The 19850-nt window shown below is 49.4% G+C and overlaps 1 protein-coding gene across 4 annotated transcripts in view; it reads left to right on the top strand.

Annotated features, from left to right (window-relative positions):
• Positions 1-12388, top strand: part of EFNA2 (ephrin A2) — a 241268-nt gene extending 228880 nt beyond the window's left edge. For 3 of the 4 annotated variants that reach the window (XM_083484227.1, XM_083484228.1, XM_083484230.1), the window contains 2 exons: positions 4133-4198; positions 11715-11904. In XM_083484227.1, coding sequence (XP_083340353.1) covers positions 4133-4198; positions 11715-11842 — 194 coding nt within the window. In that variant the 3' untranslated portion in view covers positions 11843-11904. Of the gene's footprint in view, positions 1-4132; positions 4199-11714 lie in introns of all 4 variants that reach the window. The other variant, XM_083484229.1, reaches the window with a different exon arrangement.
• Positions 12389-19850: the final 7462 nt, after the last annotated feature.

Here is a 19850-nt window from a genome sequence, read left to right on the forward strand (position 1 = left end):
GTTTTTTTTAAAGCTTATTGTTATTTCAACCTGAATAATTATTGTTTTATCTTTTTTTGTAAACCGCTTTGGTGTTTGTCTGTATTTTTACAATCCAGAGCAGCATAGTCCTGCATTGCGGAGAGTTGGGTCCCTTCCAACTCTGCGATTTTATGATTCTAGATAAGTTTCAAATAAAACCCAGAACCACGTTGAACACATTATCCAATGAAATGAAATAAAGCAGGACAGAGCGAATTTAAATTAAGCGTTTTTGAGTCCTGTCGTGAACTCCAAGAAGGAAACTTTCAAGATACGTGAGGTCAGGTTCCTGGTGGGTTTTGCTAATGCAGTTCTTCGCGATATACAGGTGAAACTCGAAAAATTAGAATATCGTGGGAAAGGTCGTTGATTTCAGGAATTCAACTTGAATGGTGAAACTATGAGATCGACTCGTGACATGCAAAGCGCGGCGTGCTTCTACTTCTCAGAGGTCCAATCTTGCTCGATTTGCAACCCTTGTTTGCTGATTTCCTTGAATATTCTAATTTTCTAAGATGGTTAATTTGGGGTTTTCACCAGCTGTACGCCATGATCATGGCAATGATCACAAATCAAGGCTTGACATATCTCGCTTTGCATGTCACGAGTCTATATCATATATTAGTTTCACCTTTCCAGTTGAATTCCTGAAATCAACGAACTTTTCCATGATATTCTAATTTTTTGAGTTTCACCTGTAGAACAAATCAAGGCTTGACATATCTCGCTTTGCATGTCACGAGTCTATATCATATATTAGTTTCACCTTTCCAGTTCAATTCCTGAAATCAAGGAACTTTCTCACAATATTCTAATTTTTCGAGTTTCACCTGTAACTATTTTAAAAATCTGATTCTTCATTTCTTTAACGCCTCTCCATTCAGAAGGAGCGTTAAGGATAGATGCAGATGAGCTGAGGCCAACGCTTGAATCTACAGTTCCCCGGATAAGCAATGCTCTTAAATCGGTGTCTGAACGTGGTGTTAACACGAATTTTCGGTGACCCTTCCGAGCAAAGGCCTTTTCTTCAAACAGGATGTCCCCCGCCTGGCTCCCAAGTCGGGACTGTCAAGGCCGATCTGTTTCAGGGACAGACGGCAAATCCACCTTGTCAAGTCACGGCCTCCCTAAAAGTGCTTTTCAAATGCACCTTTTCTTTCCGCCCCTCAGCCGAACTGTCCATCCTAATCCGGGCCAATTTCATGCCTCGGAGAGTTCCCACCCACCACCCTGAGCTTTTAATTGCAAACTTTTTTGCTCTTTCTCTCAAACCGACCCAGCCTCCTCCTCCTCCTCCTCTCTTCGCCCGCCTCTCCCGACTTATCTGCAGAGCGCCGTCGAAAGCGTATCATTTGCCTTGTCAGGTTTTTATTGGGGGAAATCCGAACATGTCCAAGGATGTACGGCGGAGAAAAGCACCCCGCTTGGGGGTCGGGAAACTTTTGACATCAGTTTGATCAAAGATGCGGTATTAAAAGCGGGGTCTTTTGTGCGCGGGGTTCGCCCCCCCTCCCCAAATCGCCCGGCTAAAGAAACGGAGGAAGCACCTCGGAGATGGCTAAGCTTCTTAGCAGGAGCTGGGCAACATCTGTGGGTCAAACGGCAATCAGCGCGAGGTCTTTCCCATGGGGGGGGACACATCTGGTAGGCTGCTGTGCGAGTAGGATACTGGACTCAGCCTCGGCCCAGAAGCCAAGCTCTTCCGGTGCTCCTATGTTAAGGGTATCAGGAAAGGCTATATTGGCAGTGCCAGATTTACATACAGTGGTACCTTGGGTTAAGAACTTAATTCATTCCGGAGGTCCGTTCTTAACCTGAAACTGTTCTTAACCTGAAGCACCACTTTAGCTAATGGAGCCTTCCGCTGCCGCCATTGCGCGATTTCTGTTCTCGTCCTGAAGCAAAGTTCTTAACCTGAGCTACTATTTCTGGCTTAGCGGAGTCTGTAACCTGAAGCGTCTGTAACCTGAGGTACCACTGTATAAGCTAAACAAGCTATAGCTTAGGGCCCCACTCTCTTCGGGGCCCCCCAAAAAAATTAAAGGGAAAAAACTGGATTTACATTTCCAAAACATAAGATAAAAAACAAATAAAATAAAACCTACATCCAGCAACAGTGTTTTGTGTTGTGTAAGCTCCTAGGATGTAAGTCATGGGCCCCGCCTGCTAGCCTGCTCCTAAAATATCATTGGTTTGCTCATTTCTATATATAGGGTGTGGGACGCGGGTGGCGCTGTAGGCTAAACCACAGAGCCTAGAACTTGCCGATCAGAAGGTCAGCGGTTCGAATCCCCGCAACGGGCTGAGCTCCCGTTGCTCGGTCCCTGCTCCTGCTAACCTAGCAGTTCAAAAGCAGTTGTGGCGCTCATCTCGCTTTACTGGCCGAGTGAGCGTACAGCTTCTGGGTCATGTGGCCAGCATGACTAAGCCGCTTCTGGCAAACCAGAGCAGCGCACGGAAACGCCATTTACCTTCCCGCCGGAGCGGTACCTATTTATCTACTTGCACTTTGACGTGCTTTCGTACTGCTAGGTTGGCAGGAGCTGGGACCGAGCAACAGGAGCTCAGTCCGTCACGGGGATTCGAACCGCCAACCTTCTGATCGGCAAGTCCTAGGCTCTGTGGTGTAACTCACAGCACCACCCGCATCCCTGGTGAAAGTTACCAATCCATGGATTGTAACGGCAAGGCTGTCTCTGTTTAGGGATGAAAAGGGAACTTACTGGAAATGGCTAAACAGTACTTCTGTCTTGTCAGGATTCAACCTCAATCTGGTAGCCGCATCCATCCTCCAACCGCCTCCAGACACTCACACAGGACCTTCGCCGCATAGCTTTGCAGCGGTCTGTCTTGTTTTGCTGAAGGTCCCAGGTTCATAGAGTCATAGAATTGGAAAGTTGGAAGGGACACTGAGTGTCATTCAGCCCAACCCCCCCTGGAATGCAGGAATCTTTCACCCAATGTGGGGCTTGAACCCACAACCCTGAGATTAAGAGCCTGGTGAGGATGGCGAGGATGCCAGCAAGCTGGAAGGTGTCCAGAGGAGGGCGACGAAGATGATCAAGGGTCTAGAAGCCAAGCCATATGAGGGACGGTCGAAAGAGCTGAGTGTGGAAAGGGGGAGACTGTGAAGAGATATAAAAATTCCTTCCAGTAGCACCTTAAAGACCAACTAAGTTAGTTCTTGGTATGAGCTTTCGTGTGCATGCACACTTCTTCAGATACACTGAAACAGAAGTTGCCAGATCCTTCTATATAGTGAGAAGGTGGGGAGGGGTATTACTCAGAAGGGTGGTGGGAATGGGAGATTGGCAGATAGCTGAGATGGATTCTTATCTCATTATACATGACTAAGCCGAGTGAGCGTACAGCTTCTGGGTCATGTGGCCAGCATGACTAAGCCGCTTCTGGCAAACCAGAGCAGCGCACGGAAACGCCATTTACCTTCCCGCCGGAGCGGTACCTATTTATCTACTTGCACTTTGACGTGCTTTCGTACTGCTAGGTTGGCAGGAGCTGGGACCGAGCAACAGGAGCTCAGTCCGTCACGGGGATTCGAACCGCCAACCTTCTGATCGGCAAGTCCTAGGCTCTGTGGTGTAACTCACAGCACCACCCGCATCCCTGGTGAAAGTTACCAATCCATGGATTGTAACGGCAAGGCTGTCTCTGTTTAGGGATGAAAAGGGAACTTACTGGAAATGGCTACCTTGGGTCCATGAATTTAAAGCGGCTGACTCTTGAGTAGGGCCTCTGTCGGAGACAGCCCTACACGAATCGCCCAGCGAGGGCAGCCTGCCCTGAAACACGGGCCATTTGAGCAAAATGAAAAAGAGTGTGGAAGGGAAACAATTGGCCCCATTGCACTGTTTGTGTTCATGGTGCAAAATTCACGAAGGAAGCCAAACCACGACAACGTTGGTGTCATTTTGGGCTATAGGGTTCTGAAACAGAGCAGGGATTTAAGAACAGGGGCTTCAGAAATAACCCTATAAATCTGCCCTTTTTGGAAATGTGTAAAATTGAAACTTTATGTAGGACACATATGGCATTTTTTTTGGTGACGGCGTTCTGTCTCTTCTGTCCTCTCCTCCCCTTTTCTTTCTTGCAGCGGCGACGCCTCCGAACTTGGTCGACAAGCCCTGCTTAAAGCTGAAGGTTTACGTCCGGCCGACAAGTAAGTGACGTCTCAGGACACCGGAAAGATCCCCTGCACACCTTCCGGCTTGTCAATCTCCTCCTTAAATTGTGGCGCCCAGAACTGGGCACAGGACTCCAGGTGTGGTCTGACCAAGGCAGAATAGAGTGGGACTATGACTTCCCTTAGGGATGCGGGTGGCGCTGTGGATTAAACCACAGAGCCTAGGACTTGCCGATCAGAAGGTCGGCGGTTCGAATCCCCGCAATGACGGGGTGAGCTCCCGTTGCTCGGTCCCTGCTCCTGCCAACCTAGCAGTTCAAAAGCACCTCAAAGTACAAGTAGATAAATAGGTACCACTCTGGCGGGAAGGTAAACGGCATTTCCGTGCACTGCTCTGGTTCGCCAGAAGCGGCTTAGTCCTGCTGGCCACATGACCCGGAAGCTGTACGCCGGCTCCCTCGGCCAATAAAGCGAGATGAACGCCGCAACCCCAGAGTCGGCCACAGCTGGACCTAATGGTCAGGGGTCCCTTTACCTTTACCTATGACTTCCCTTGATCTGGACACTAGATTTCTGTTTGATGCAGCCTAGAACAGCGTTAGCCTTTTTTGCTGCTGCATACCTGGCTGACTCGCACTGTATCCCCCGAATATCTGGTCTGGTTTGTGCTGTTGTTGCTGTACAGTGGTCCCTTGCTTCTCAAGCTTAATCCGTTCTGGAAGTCCGTTCCAAAACCAAAGCGTTCCAAAACCAAGGCGCGCTTTCCCATAGAAAGCAATGCAAAACGGATTAATCCGTTCCAGACTTTTAAAAACAACCCCTGAAACAGCAATTGAACAAGAATTTTACTATCTATCGAGACTGTTGATCCATAAAATGAAAGCAATGATCAATGTACTGTACTATAAAATAAGTAAGAGAGTGTTGTAGATTTAAAAGATAAAAAGTCTTACCTGCGCTGATGAGAGTCACAAAAACAAATTAACCGAAAAAGCCACAATAATGCAAAATAAATCGCAAAAACAAAAGCACCAAACTTAATCTGTTCCAGAAGCCCGTTTGACTTCTGCAATGATCGAAAACCAAGGCGCAGCTTCTGATTGGTGCAGGCGCCCCGGAAACAATAGCCGACAGCCGCGCCGGACGTTCGGCTTCCGAAAAACGTTCAAAAACCGGAACACTTGCTTCCGGATTTTCGCTGTTTGGGAACCAAGGTGTTTGAGAACCAAGGTGTTTGAGAAATAAGGCGTTTGAGAACCAAGGCGTTTGAGAACCAAGGTCCCACTGTATGTTCATAGTAATGGCGACAATGCAAAACCCTTTCCAGGGAAACTGGAAGATCAAACCTTTCCTTCCGCATGTTTTCCCCGTGAGATCAAACCAGTGAAAGGTCTATTAGACCCCGACCCCATCTGCACCGACCTTCACCCCACTCTTTCTAAACCCACTTCAACCGCTGGCTTTCTTGGCAGCGTGTGAAATGCCAGGCGCAGGGGGTGCTTTTGGCCCGAGAAAATAGCACCCGAGCGCCACTCAGATCTCCGACAAATTATCTTCGGTTCTGCTTTGGGGGCTGGAAGAAAGAAGGAAATAAAATAAATCTAGATTGATGCCTGCTTGGTACATACCCCCACAGGGCTGCTTTTGTTTTTGCAGAGGGGGGGAAAAAGAGAGCAAATTATTTTAGGGTTTTTTTGTTTTTCCTTCCCTCTTTTCTTTTTCGTTAAAAAGACCAGCCCCCAGCTCTCTGTACAGGGGAGTTTCTCCCCCACTTCCCCCGAATCAAATAGGCGCAGCTGTTTTGGAGGAAAAAAGAAAACACAAATTAATAATTTTCTCCTCCTGTTAACGTATAATTAGTATTTGGCCAGCGCTCTTCCCAGGGAGCAGGTAGAAAAGAGCGAGAAATGTCAGAGTCTAAAGGGATATTGTAAGGGCTTGTTTTTCCCTTCCCTTGTTTCATGTGTGTGTGATTGAGGCAGCTTTTAAAGAAAACAAGAACGCTTTGCTAGTGTAAGAATAAATGGCTTTTTAAAAAAATATTTTAAAAACCCGGGTGGTTATAGGCTGTTAGGCATGTCAGTTTCTCGTCCCCCCCACCACCCTTAAATCTCAGTCGCCACATCAGCTTGTGAACCCCCCCCCCCCATAAAAAGCCAGTGTTTTTCTGAAAATTTATCCTAAGCTACATCTAATTGCATGCAGTTTCACTAATTGGCACCTTGTTGCAAAGCGGTTTTCTGACGGCTGCGCTGACTGGGGCTGATGGGGCTATAGTCCCAAAAATCCGGAGGACACCAGGTTCGGAGAGGCTGAGATATGGGGTCATCGCTTTAGGGAACCAAATGTTCTCTAGGACTCCAATCTATCTGGGCATAAATTGCAATGATCTTAGTGGGACATACCATGATGTAGACCTGCGTAGGACCTCACTGAACGGCTGCTGCCTAGAACCCATTTATGAAGGAATACATCCCATTGGAAGTTCGTAATAGTATATAATTCTTATTATCATTATTATTATACCCTGCCCATCTGGCTGGGTTTCCCCAGCCACTCTGGGTGGCTCCCAACAGAATATTAAAAACACGATAAAACATCAGACATTAAAAACTTCCCTAAACGGGGCTGCCTTCAGATGTCTTCTAAATGTCAGATTTATTTCCTTGACATCTGATGGGAGGGCATTCTACAGGGGGGAGCCACCACCGAGAAGGCCCTCTGCCTGGTTCCCTGTAACCTCACTTCTTGCAGGGAGGGAACTGCCAGAAGGCCCTCGGAGCTGGACCTCAGTGTCTGGGCTGGACGATGGGGGTGGAGACGCTCCTTCAGGGATACTGGGCCGGGGCTTTTAAGGGCTTCCAAGGTCAGCACCAACACTTTGAATTGTGCTCGGAAACATCCCGGAAGCCAATGTAGGTCTTTCAAGACCGGTGTTATATGGTCTCGGCGGCCGTTCCCAGGCACCAGTCTAGCTGCCGCGTTCTGGATTAATTGTAGTTTCCGAGTCACCTTCAAAGGTAGCCCCAGTTAGAGCGCATGGCAGTAGTCCAAGTGCGAGATAAGCGGCATGGACCACTCTGGTGAGACAGTCTGCAGGCAGGGAGGGTCTCATCCTGCGTACCAGATGGAGCTGCCCTGGACACAGAATTGACCTGCACCTCCATGGACATCTGTGAGTCCAAAATGACCCCCAGGCTGCGCACCTGGTCCTTCAGGGGCACAGTGACCCCCACACCTGCCTGCCCCCTGTCCCCCCAAAAACAGTCCTTCTGTCTTGTCAGGATTCAGCCTCAATCTGTTAACCACCATCCATCCTCCAACCGCCTCCAGACACTCACACAGGACCTTCGCCGCATAGCTTTGCAGCAGTCTGTCTTGTTTGCTGAAGGTCCCAGGTTCACAGAGTCATAGAATTGGAAAGTTGGAAGGGACACTGAGTGTCATCCAGCCCAACCCCCCCTGGAATGCAGGAATCTTTCACCCAATGTGGGGCTTGAACCCACAACCCTGAGATTAAGAGCCTGGTGAGGATGGTGAGGATGCCAGCAAGCTGGAAGGTGTCCAGAGGAGGGCGACCAAGATGATCAAGGGTCTAGAAGCCAAGCCATATGAGGGACGGTCGAAAGAGCTGAGTGTGGAAAGGGGGAGACTGTGAAGAGATATAAAAATTCCTTCCAGTAGCACCTTAAAGACCAACTAAGTTAGTTCTTGGTATGAGCTTTCGTGTGCATGCACACTTCTTCAGATACACTGAAACAGAAGTTGCCAGATCCTTCTATATAGTGAGAAGGTGGGGAGGGGTATTACTCAGAAAGGTGGTGGGAATGGGAGATTGGCAAATAGCTGAGATGAGCCTGTTGACGACTCTTAACGACTTCAATAGGTCTTACAGGAAAAGGCAAGGGGTGAGAAGGTGAGAAATGGCTTAGTCATGTATAATGAGATAAGAATCCATCTCAGCTATCTGCCAATCTCCCATTCCCACCACCCTTCCGAGTAATACCCCTCCCCACCTTCTCACTATATAGAAGGATCTGGCAACTTCTGTTTCAGTGTATCTGAAGAAGTGTGCATGCACACGAAAGCTCATACCAAGAACTAACTTAGTTGGTCTTTAAGGTGCTACTGGAAGGAATTTTTTTATTTTGACTATGGCAGACCAACACGGCTACCTATCTGTAACTGTGAAGAGATATGATAGCCATCTTCTGATATCTTAAGGGCTGTCACAGGGAAGATGGACCAGGCTTCGTTTCTCCTGCTCTGGAGGGGCTGGACTCAAACCAAGAGCCGTTGAGGTCCCTTCCAACTCTACCATTCTGTCATTCTATGCTCTACCAACTGAGCTATTTATGCTCCCTGCACATCCTTCCCTCTTCTGTGATTACGACAAGCGTTTTGCTCATAATAATCCTGGATGGTGAAGGGGGGGCAGCGGTGGAGCCGAACGAAGAACAAAAAGGGGGATTGGCATCTGTGGATATTGTTGTTCCTTCCTTCCCCTCCTCCCCTGGCTATGATCCTGCAAAAACCACCCTTAATCCCGTCGTAAACTTGAAAAGACGAAACAAGCCGGGGGAACGGCACTCGCAGTCATTTAGCCGACGCGCTTCTGTGCCGCCGGCTGACGAGGCGCCTTTTGCAGGCGGGATTATCGGACGGGCGAGAAGAAGCCGCCCTTTGACCCCTCGGCCGCAGGCAGGGCCAAGAATTATTATTATTATTATTTATTTATACCCTGCCCATCTGGCTGAGTTTCCCCAGCCACTCTGGGCGGCTCCCAATCAAGTGTTAAAAACAATACAGCATTAAATATTAAAAACTTCCCTGAACAGGGCTGCCTTCAGATGTCTTTTAAAAAGAAGATAGCTGCTTATTTCCTTCACATCTGAAGGGTGTTCCACAGGGCGGGCGCCACTACCGAGAAGGCCCTCCGTCTGGTTCCCTGTAACCTCACTTCTCGCAATTAGGGAACCGCCAGAAGGCCCTCGGTGCTGGACCTCAGTGTCCGGGCTGGACGATGGGGGTGGAGACGCTCCTTCAGGTATACTGGGCCATTTAGGGCTTTAAAGGTCAGCACCAACACTTTGAATTGTGCTCGGAAACGTACTGGGAGCCAATGCAGATCTCTCAGAACCGGTGTTATGTGGTCCCGGCAGCCGCTCCCAGTCACCAGTCTAGCTGCCGCATTCTGGATTAATTGCAGTTCCCGGGTCACCTTCAAAGGTAGCCCCACGGAGAGCGCATGGCAGTAGTCCAAGCGGGAGATAACCTGAGCATGCACCACTCTGGCCAGACAGTCTGCGGGCAGGGAGGGTCTCATCCTGCGTACCAGATGGAGCTGCCCTGGACACAGAATTGACCTGCGCCTCCATGGACAGCTGTGAGTCCAAAATGACTCCCAGGCTGCACACCTGGTCCTTCAGGGGCACAGTGACCCCATTCAGGACCAGGGAGTCCCCACCCACCCCCTGTCCCCCCAAAACAGTACTTATGTCTTGTCAGGATTCAACCTCAATCTGTTAGCCGCCATCCATCCTCCAAAGAAACCAAACAGGCAAGGCCACCAGCCCCCACAAGGCGTCCTTGGCACTGGGAGATCTTGGCAAAGCTCCGCCGGCTGGCCGGGGTCCATTGAGCAAAAAAATAAATGAAAATGCCTCCCGTTTATTTTGAAATGGACTCTTGCCTGGGAGAGGCAGCCAGAGGGCGGCTTGCGAGCTTGTCAACACGCTGCCCTTTCCCTCTGGGTCGCGACCCTCTTCCTTTCTGCACACCCACACTGCCCACGAGAGGAAGCTGGCAACCTGGGCGGCTGGGCTGGGGCCAGGAAACGGCGAGATGAAGATGGAGCCGTGTTGCAGAAATGCACAGTCCAGCGAGGAGCCCGGCTGCTGGGTGAGGCGAAAGGGAGACCCCTCTAGTCCAGCGTTCTGTTCTCGCAGTGGCTGGCTGGATGCCCTGAGCGCAACAGGATATCTCCCCTCCTTCGGGAATCTCTCCAGCAAGTACCGTATTTTTCGCTCTATAAGACGCACCAGACCACAAGACGCACCTAGTTTTTGGAGGAGGAAAACAAGCAAACAAAATATTCTGAATCTTAGAAGCCAGAACAGCAAGAGGGATCGCTGCGCAGTGAAAGCAGCAATCCCTCTTGCTGTTCTGGCTTCTGGGATAGCTGCGCAGTCTGCATTCGCTCCATAAGACACACACACATTTCCCCTTACTTTTTAGGAGGGGAAAAGGTGAGTCTTATAGAGCAAAAAATACGGTAGTATTCAGAAGCATCGCTGCCTCCCAAAAACACTGCGCAAAAGGAAGTCATTCTTTGCAGGGTGCATTGTTAAACTATGAATTTCCTCCCACATCAGGCATGAGTGCCACAAACAGCGATTTGAGGTCCTTTTTCATCTGCCTCCTCAATAACAATAATAATAATAATATTTATACCCCGCCCATCCGGCTGGGTTTCCCCAGCCACTCTGGGCGGCTCCCAACAGAATATTAAAAACACGATCAAACATCAAACATTAAAAACTTTCCTAAACAGGGCTGCTTTGAGAGGTCTTCTAAAAGTCAGATAGTTGTTTATTTCCTTGACATCGGATGGGATGGCGTTCCACAGGGCGGGCGCCACCACCAAGAAGGCCCTCCGCCTGGTTCCTTGTAACCTCGCTTCTCGCATGGAGGGAACTGCCAGAAGGCCCTCGGAGCTGGACCCCGGTGTCCGGGCTGGAGACGCTCCTTCAGGTATACTGGGCCGTTTAGGGCTTTCAAGGTCAGCACCAACACTTTGAATTGTGCTCAGAGACGTACTGGGAACCAACGTAGGTCTTTCAGGGCCAGTGTTATATGGTCTCGGCGGCCACTCCCAGTCACCAGGGGCGTAGGAAGGGGGGGGTGCAATTTGATCAAATCAAATGAAAAGATTTGATAGTAAAAATACCTATCTATTGATAAGTATTACTTAATATACTTCAAACCTATATCAGTGTTTTTTGTACATTATATCATCCGTCTTGGGTTGAATCCCTTTCCAATTTATTGTATCGTTGACTTCCTTCCACCTCATTATGGTTTTCTCTGTTGAAGTTTTGATCCTCCTGATTTCTGATTTCCCCAGTTAATCATGCCATCTCTGTGTAGTCCAATAGTTTCATCTGCCAGTCCGCCCTCATCTTGTCATCTTTCCAACTCTGGGTGAGCAACATCCTTGCAGCTGTTACGTAGCGTACATAAACAGTCTTTTCAGTTCTTTCGGTATCTCTGCACCAACAATTCCTAACAAAAAGCCTTCTTTCTTTTTTTTAAACAAAGGTTATTTTAAACATTTTTTCCCCAACTCATTATATATCATCTCCCAGAATTCCTTTATCGCTTTACAGTTCCACCACATGTGGAGAAAGGTGCCTTCCTTCTCCTTCCATTTCCAACCAACATTTGACCTTGCCCCGAACATTTTCGTTTATTTGCTGGGAGTCAAATACCCAGCGGTACATCATTCACCCCCTCTTTCCCTTCTTATACCCCCTCTTTTGTTTCCTCGCAGACGATTCTCTCTACGAGTCCCCAGAGCCGATATTCACCAGCAATAACTCCTGCCACAGCTTCCGGGTCCCCGAGACTTTCTTCGTGGTGGTGGTGGTCCCGGTTTTCTGGACTATCCTGACTTCCTAGCCCTGCTAGGTGAGGACAGAAGAGGAAGAAAACTGGAGCTCTTTTCAGCAGCCGCTGGGGGGGGGGAAACGAGGGGGGGAGGATTGAAAAAGCGAGAAAGAGAGAGAGAGAGGGCGTGAACAAAGAATGAAGAGAGAACTCGCGGCGATGACTTTGTTCAGTTTTGTGTGGGGAGGGAAGGGTGTGTAGTCAATGGATCTCTGAACTGCGGTCTCAGCCACAGACGAGCTTATGGATCGGGGCAGCTAAGACAGGCAGGTGGACGGACCCTGCCTCCATTACGGTTCACAACCGGACCCCTGCTACACCCCATCAGATCTGGGGCGGCGGAAGGATCAGTGAGATAGCTGGACAGAGAAGGCAAGAGACCGGTTTCTGAAAGCCTGCGGCAGGAGGCAAGCGGGTTCTGTGCTTCCAAGACGCTCTGCGGACCATTTTCGTCTGGCTTGGATACAACCCCGTTGGGGGGGTTCCTGTTTTCCCTCCCCACCCCATGGGGTTTTGCTTTTCAACATTTCTAGACCAAATATAGTCTCCTTCCTTGAACCCCCCTCTGTTCCTTCCTCCCAGCTTTGGTTTTTTTGTGCCGGTCTTTTTTCTGCAACTGGAACCGAAAGAGACATCGCCGTGAGGAACAGGTGCCTCACCTATTGCCCTTCTGTTTCCCCCCCCCCTTCCTCTCTGTGACCCCTTGGACAAAGGCAGGCAGCCCATTCGGCTGCGGGGGCCAAATTTCCTGACTCGCAAAACGCACACACCAGGCAGCTAGGATTGGGGGGCCTAGGAGCCAAAGGGGACCCCCCCGAACCACACAGAGGACTAGCTCTGCCCAAATCAGCCTTTGCTTTAGACCCACCCCCCGTTTCTGTTAACTATTGTTGGTGCAGCGGACCCACTGCCATCCGGACCCAGCAGGTCAATCCGACGCCTCGCCTGTTGCGTAAGACGTCGCCGGTCTACGGGAGAGGAGATGTTCTGCCCGTCGCTCCAAAGAGGAGGACTCTGGACTTGGCACGATGGCTGGGCAAGGGGTTTCTCGTGCCGTGGGAGGGTTGCTTTTAAAACCCGCGAGGAGTTGGGGGAAGGCAGGGAGGAGAGCAGCGCATGGTACGGCCAACTACGTATGACACAACTGGGTGAGCGACGGAGGTTGTCTTGTCTGTGTGTCCATCCCCACCCTAAACAGGCTGCTTGGGCATCATCCGCAAGCGTTTGGCAACAGACACCAGGGTCACAGAGAGCCCAGCTCTAAGCAGTGGGGTGTTTGGGGTCGGCAGCCCTGCTCCCTGCACTTGCCTGCATCATCCAGCGAAAATTGCCCGTGGCCCTCCGGTCAAAATCCCCCAGAGGGAGGACCACACTCCAAAAATCCAATGGTGGGCATCCAATGTGGATTTGAGTAAGAACCACCCCCCAAAATTGAGCCCAGCTGGTGTCAAGAGCAGCCCTGGTGGCACTTAGGAAAGGAAGTCTACACGGTCAGACCTTGGTTCCCGAACGGCTCCGTTTCAGAACGTTTCGACTCCCGAAAACCCGGAAGCACCGTATTTTTCACCCTATAGGACGCACTTTTTCCCCTCCAAAAATGAAGGGGAAATGTGTGTGCGTCCTATGGGGTGAATGCAGGCTTTCGCTGAAGCCTGGAGAGCGAGAGGGGTCGGTGCGCACCGACCCCTCTCGCTCTCCAGGCTTTGCGCAGCTCTCCACAAGCCACGGGAGCCCATGGGAGTTCCCGCCGGGCTTGCAAGGCTTGCGGATAGCAGCCTGTTCTGGGGGCTGGGGGGGAATATTTTTTTCTTTTATTTCCCCTATAGGGCGAAAAATACGGTAAATGCTCTGTTTTTTGGAAGCCAAATGTCCGACGCGGCTGCCGTTTGAGTGCAGGAAGCTCTTGCAACCAATCGGAAGCCGTGCCTCGGTTGTCGAACGTTTTGGGAGCCGAATGGGCTTCCGGAACGGATTACGTCCAACAACGGAGGTTTGACTGTATTGGGTTTTAAAGACATAAAATTGGGTTTATATAGGAGAGTTAAAGCTGGGAAGCAGGAAGTACCGAACGCCAACTGTTAATTCAAACATCACTCCAAAAAGAGTAAAAGTGGTCCCATTGGTAAAGGAGAAAAGGGGTTATTTATTTGTAGCTTGGCAGGGAACCACGTTTGGCTTCCAAAAATCGTTCGAAATCCGGAACACTTACTTCTGGGTTTTCGGTGTTTGAGAACCAAGGGTGTGTGTGTACGTATGTATGTACACACACATATATATACACACACATATATACAACAACAAAAAACAATCACGAACAATTAAAGTCCCGGAACGACTGCTGCAGTTCAAATTGGTGCTAAATTTCAGTAAAGGATGGCAGGTTAATGTTGACATCTATACCTTGTGAGTCTCTTAACTGTAGATCAGGCATTGCCAGCTTCCAAAAGACAGCGATCTAGTCACAGAGTTAAAAACTAGCAGTGATCTACCCCCTTTTGTGGGGTTCAGGTCAAAGCTGTTGTTGAGTTTTTCTTAGGACGGAGGAAGGCCCATTTTCCTGGGGTTCAAGTCAAACTTGTTGCGCCTTTTTTAGGGGAGCCAAAGAAGTTGTTGAGATTCTTTGGGGGGGGCAGTGATCTACCACCCCAGACGTCCAGTGATCTACCAGTAGATCACAATCTACCGTATTTTTCGCTCTGTAAGACGCACCAGACCACAAGACGCATCTAGTTTTTGGAGGAGGAAAACAAGGAAAAAAATATTCTGAATCTCAGAAGCCAGAACAGCAAAAGGGATCGCTGCGCAGCGAAAGCAGCAATCCCTCTTGCTGTTCTGGCTTCTGGGATAGCTGCGCAGCCTGCATTCACTCCATAAGACGCGCACACATTTCCCCTTACTTTTTAGGAGGGGAAAAGTGAGTCTTATAGAACAAAAAATACAGTACCTGTTGGATGTGCCTGCTGTAGATCTTCCTTCTGGTGTATGGGATGGGATGCCCAGAAAACACCCACTAGCGTGCCCATCCGTCCTTCCCCGCTAAATTCCCAGCGCTGTGGATTTTGGGCCCCTCATCTTGCTTCTGGGCGGCGCAGCCAAGGGGCAGCCAATTTGGGGGCTGGGGGAAGAGGTGAAAGGACCACACTCCAATTTCCGGGGGGCTGTGCAGGCCCCCGGGCTCTCCTCGCTTGACCCCAGGTGTGTCATACCTGAGAATAGCACAAGAATCCCAGAATGACCCTTGTTTGCGTTGCTGCTGTCGGGAGGTCAGGAAGGGAAAGATCCACTGCTCTACTTTAACGGCTAAGGAAAGGAAACGAGGTTTTTGATCCCTAAAATATTATCCAAGTTCTTGGTTCCTCCTCCCTCCCTAACCCCCCCACCGAAAAAAGAAACAGGATTCTCCACCCTATCACGGAACTGTAGCAAGAATACTTTGTCTCTCAAGACTGCCTCCCTGGTGCTTAATCATTTTTCGACGGATATCTTTTTTCCCGTTCTCGCCAGGCGGGGGCCGGCGGGGATGGGGATCCTGCAAAACAGCAAATACGAACCCCCACCCAACTCCAATTCTGTCTTTCTCTGAGCCAAGGGACTTGTTCTGAACAGCTGTACATATTGCCACCAGGCGTAATACTGTGATTATGAATTATTATGAATTATTACGATTATTATTATTATTTTTTAACGCCTCTTTGCCGAGAATGAATGGTTTTGATGGACGGGTTTTTTCCGTTATTATTTTAAGTTTTAATTTCCTTGGGGAGGGTGGGGGAAAATGTTGTCGGTTGGTTGTGGTTTTTTTTAATTTTTAAAAATAGAAACCTAAAATTCTTTCTTTTTTTAAAAAAAAAAAAACCTGCAATAATCTCTCGACGATCAAAAAATGTTTTTCAAATGACCTGCTCCCGCCTTCACATCTTCCTCATTCAGTCCTTTGTAAACCACGCAGAGTTGTGTTTCTTGGAAACAAATCGACACACACAATGCATTTATTAAAAAACGGGTTCTTATTTGAACCGCCATGTTCTCCTTTTAAAAAATAAATAGGGGGAGGAGGCCAGATTTTTGATACAGCGAGAGAAAACGTCTCACTGGTTTTCCTCCAGGTGTTCTCCAAAGAGGCTTCGTAGTTTTAAGGTGAAACCGCAGGATGGAAAAGAGCGGATCGTGGCCATATACTCGAGTTGACCCATTGAAACTAACAGACCTTTCCTGAAAGTTTTTATTTATTAAGATTTCCCCACGATACGGCAAAATTACAACTACAGAAGATGCACATCGAATCTTCTGCTTTTACTTATGGAAAACGAACAGACTTTAAGTTAGAGATCTCTGTTGGTTTCAGTAGATCTACCCCAAGGAACTGTCCGTTCCAGTTTCTCGCAGGGCAAGGAAAACAGGGAGGTGCCTTAACGCTGAGTCAGCCCACACGGACTGGCAGCAGCAGTCCAGAGTTTCAGGCTGGGGCTACAGCCTTCCCCTTAAAAGTAAAATGAGTATCTAGTCCTCATGAGTCTGGAAAAAAGAGATAATAATAATAATAATAATAATAATAATAATAATAATAATAATAATAATAATTTTATTATTTATACCCCGCCCATCTGGCTGGGCTTCCCCAGCCACTCTGGGTGTCTTCCCAAAAAATATTAAAATACTGTGATACATCAAACATTAAAAGCTTCCCTAAACAGGGCTGCCTTCAGATGTCTTCTAAAAGTCTGGTAGTTGTTGTTCTTTTTGACATCTGGGGGGAGGGCATTCCACAGGGCGGGCGCCACCACCGAGAAGGCCCTCTGCCTGGTTCCCTGTAACTTGGCTTCTCGCAGTGAGGGAACCGCCAGAAGACCCTCGGCGCTGGACCTCAGTGTCTGGGCAGAACGATGGGGGTGGAGACGCTCCTTCAGGTATACTGGACCGAGGCCGTTTAGGGCTTTCAAGGTCAGCACCAACACTTTGAATTGTGCTCGGAAACGTACTGGGAGCCAATGTAGGTCTTTCAGGACCGGTGTTATGTGGTCTCGGCGGCCGCCCCCAGTCCCCAGTCTGGCTGCCGCATTCTGGATTAGTTGTAGTTTCCGGGTCACCTTCAAAGGTAGCCCCACGTAGAGCGCATTGCAGTAGTCCAAGCAGGAGATAACCAGAGCATGCACCACTCTGGCCAGACAGTCTGCAGGCAGGGAGGGTCTCAACCTACGTACCAGATGGAGCTGGTAAACAGCTGCCCTGGACACAGAACTGACCTGCGCCTCCATGGACAGCGGTGAGTCCAAAATGACCACCAGGCTGCGCAGATGCTTTCAAACAGGGAGAAAATTGGGTTTGATTAGGAGCGGAAGAAGCTGAGTCAGAGCAATGGGCCCTCGAGTTCGTTACTGCCTGCACGGACTGGCAGCATCTCTCCCCAGTCTCAGGCAGGGGCTTCCGAGAGATTGAAACAGGGATGCTCTGCGTGCCAAGCAGGTGATCTGGCACCCAGCTAGAGCCCTTCCCCAGGCCTGGTGAAAGAAAGCCCTCCTTCGCACAACGCACAGTTAACCTGCGGAACTGCCTGCCACATGAGGCAATGGCGGCGACCCAACCTGGACGGCTTTGAAAGGGAATGAGATGAGATCGTGGAGGGCGAGTGGGCTGTCGACGGCTAGTAGCCACAATGGCTATGCCCTCTTTCTGGAAACCACACGAGGGGAGAGTGTTGCTCTTTCGCTCGGGCCCCGCTTGCCTGTTTCCCTTTTCGCCATGGTGAGAATAATAATAAGGTAAATTTATTATTTGTACCCCGCCCATCTGGCTGGGTCTCCCCAGCCACTCTGGGCGGCTTCCAACAAAGATTAAAAATGCATTAAAATGTCACGCATTAAAAACTTCCCCGAACCGGGCTGCCTTCAGGTGTCTTCTAAATGTCAGGTAGTTGTTTATTTCCTTGACATCTGACGGGAGGGCGTTCCACAGAGAGGGCGCCACCACCAAGAAGGCCCTCTGCCTGGTTTCTTGCAACCTCACTTCTCGCAGGGAGGGAACCGCCAGAAGGCCCTCGGGAGAGGGACCCCGGTGTCCGGGGTGGAGACGCTCCTTCAGGTCTACTGGGCAGTTTAGGGCTTGAAAGGTCAGCACCAACGCTTTGAATTGTGCTCGGAAACGTCCTGGGAGCCAATGTAGGTCTTTCAGGACCAGTGTTATGTGGTCCTGGCGGCTGCTCCCAGTCACCGGTCTAGCTGCCGCATTCTGGATTAGTTGCAGTTTCTGTAATACAGGTTGCCAGACCATCGGCCTGATCCGTCACCCTCTTCCGCCCGAAATGTCTGCAGCCCAACTCAAGCCCGGGAAATGAGAGGGAGGAATTCTGATTCCTTGAAAGAGAGAAAAAGACCTAGGGTGTTAAAAAGGGAATCCCAGCGACAAGAGAATGTTGGACCGGCGGTTCTCAAAATCGAAGCGGCATTTCTGCGGATCGCAGCGAAAGCCCCTGGTTTTTCATTCAAGGAATTAGGAATCAGGGGGTCACATCCTGGGTGTGTTCCTGTGCCCCCAACACAGCCTCGACTCCTTTCCTCTTGGCCAGCTCACGCCAGCCCTCCCGACTCGGCACCCTGTGGGTTTTTCTGTGCTACGACTCCCGCCAGGAGCGCCGGAGGCTGTGGGAGTTATAGTTCAGAATGTCTAGAGCAGCGGAGGCGGTGCTGCCCAAAGTGGGGCAGCGTAATGGTTCGCACGTTGGGGGAAAGGGGCCTGCGAGAGAGCAGGGTTCGAATCCCCAGGAAGCTCACTGGGCGCAACCCGAGGCATTTGGGGTACAGTCAACATCTGGCAGCCTGAACTTACCTCACAGGGTTGTTGTGAGGGTAGAACAATGTCGTCCACCTTGATCTCTCCTTGGGGGGGGGGGAGGCACTATTTAAATGTAATAAAGCAACAGTGTGCCCGCCACTTCCGCCAGGGTTGGCCTGAGCTGTGGTCTCGCAGCCTGGCCTTTGACCTTTGGTTTTATATACATATATATATAGAATTATATATATTATACTAATGCAAATGTGTTACGTTGTGTATGACGGGCCATGGTGCAGAACCAAGGGAAATCTGAAAGTACCGTATTTTTCGCTCTATAAGACGCACCAGACCACAAGACGCACCTAGTTTTTGGAGGAGGAAAACAAGAAAAAAAATATTCTGAATCTCAGAAGCCAGAACAGCAAGAGGGATCGCTGCGCAGCAAAAGCAGCAATCCCTCTTGCTGTTCTGGCTTCTGGGATAGCTGCGCAGCCTGCATTTGCTCCATAAGACGCACACACACATTTCCCCTTACTTTTTAGGAGGGGAAAAGTGAGTCTTATAGAGCAAAAAATACGGTAATCATTCCTTTTTTAAAAAATCAAACCCATCTTTACTATTCTTTGTTTTAAGAAAAAATCAGTTCAAAAGTTTTCTTTGTCGTCGTCGTGGCAAAAACCAGCCTTTTCCTTTTCCCGTCTGGGAAGAGATGGGAATGAAGGAAGAAGGGGGGAGAGTTTCTTAAATCATTTTCTCTGTCTCACACAACTCAACTTCTCCCGGTTTTGTCCACACACCGCCTTCCATCCCGAACGTTGTGCTGATGGTAAAAACAAAAAAAATCTTTCCCCCACACAACCCTTCTCACACACACACACAAAAAGAGAAAAGAAATCCCCACGACCTTATTTGGATTCTGTATTTTTTTATAATAAAAACTCGAAAAACGACAGACGGTTTCTGGAAGCTTTGTTTCAGACACTGCGCCTTTGCAAAACACAGCGGCGGGTTTCTCCGGGTCGCCTAACCAGGGTTCAGTTCTGTGATCATCATATGGCTCTCTCCTCTTCAACTCCAGTTTTGTGGGGGTGGGAGAGAGAAATGTCATCCAGTTTGCATTAATTTGTCATTTTTATATATATATAAAGGTAAAGGGACCCCTGACCATTAGGTCCAGTCGTGGCCGACGCTGGGGTTGTGGCGCTCATCTCACTTTACTGGCCGAGGGAGCCGGCGTACAGCTTCCGGGTCA

The sequence above is a fragment of the Podarcis liolepis genome (assembly GCF_965112155.1).
Source record: "Podarcis liolepis genome assembly, chromosome: 18".
Taxonomy (NCBI): Eukaryota; Metazoa; Chordata; class Lepidosauria; order Squamata; family Lacertidae; genus Podarcis; species Podarcis liolepis.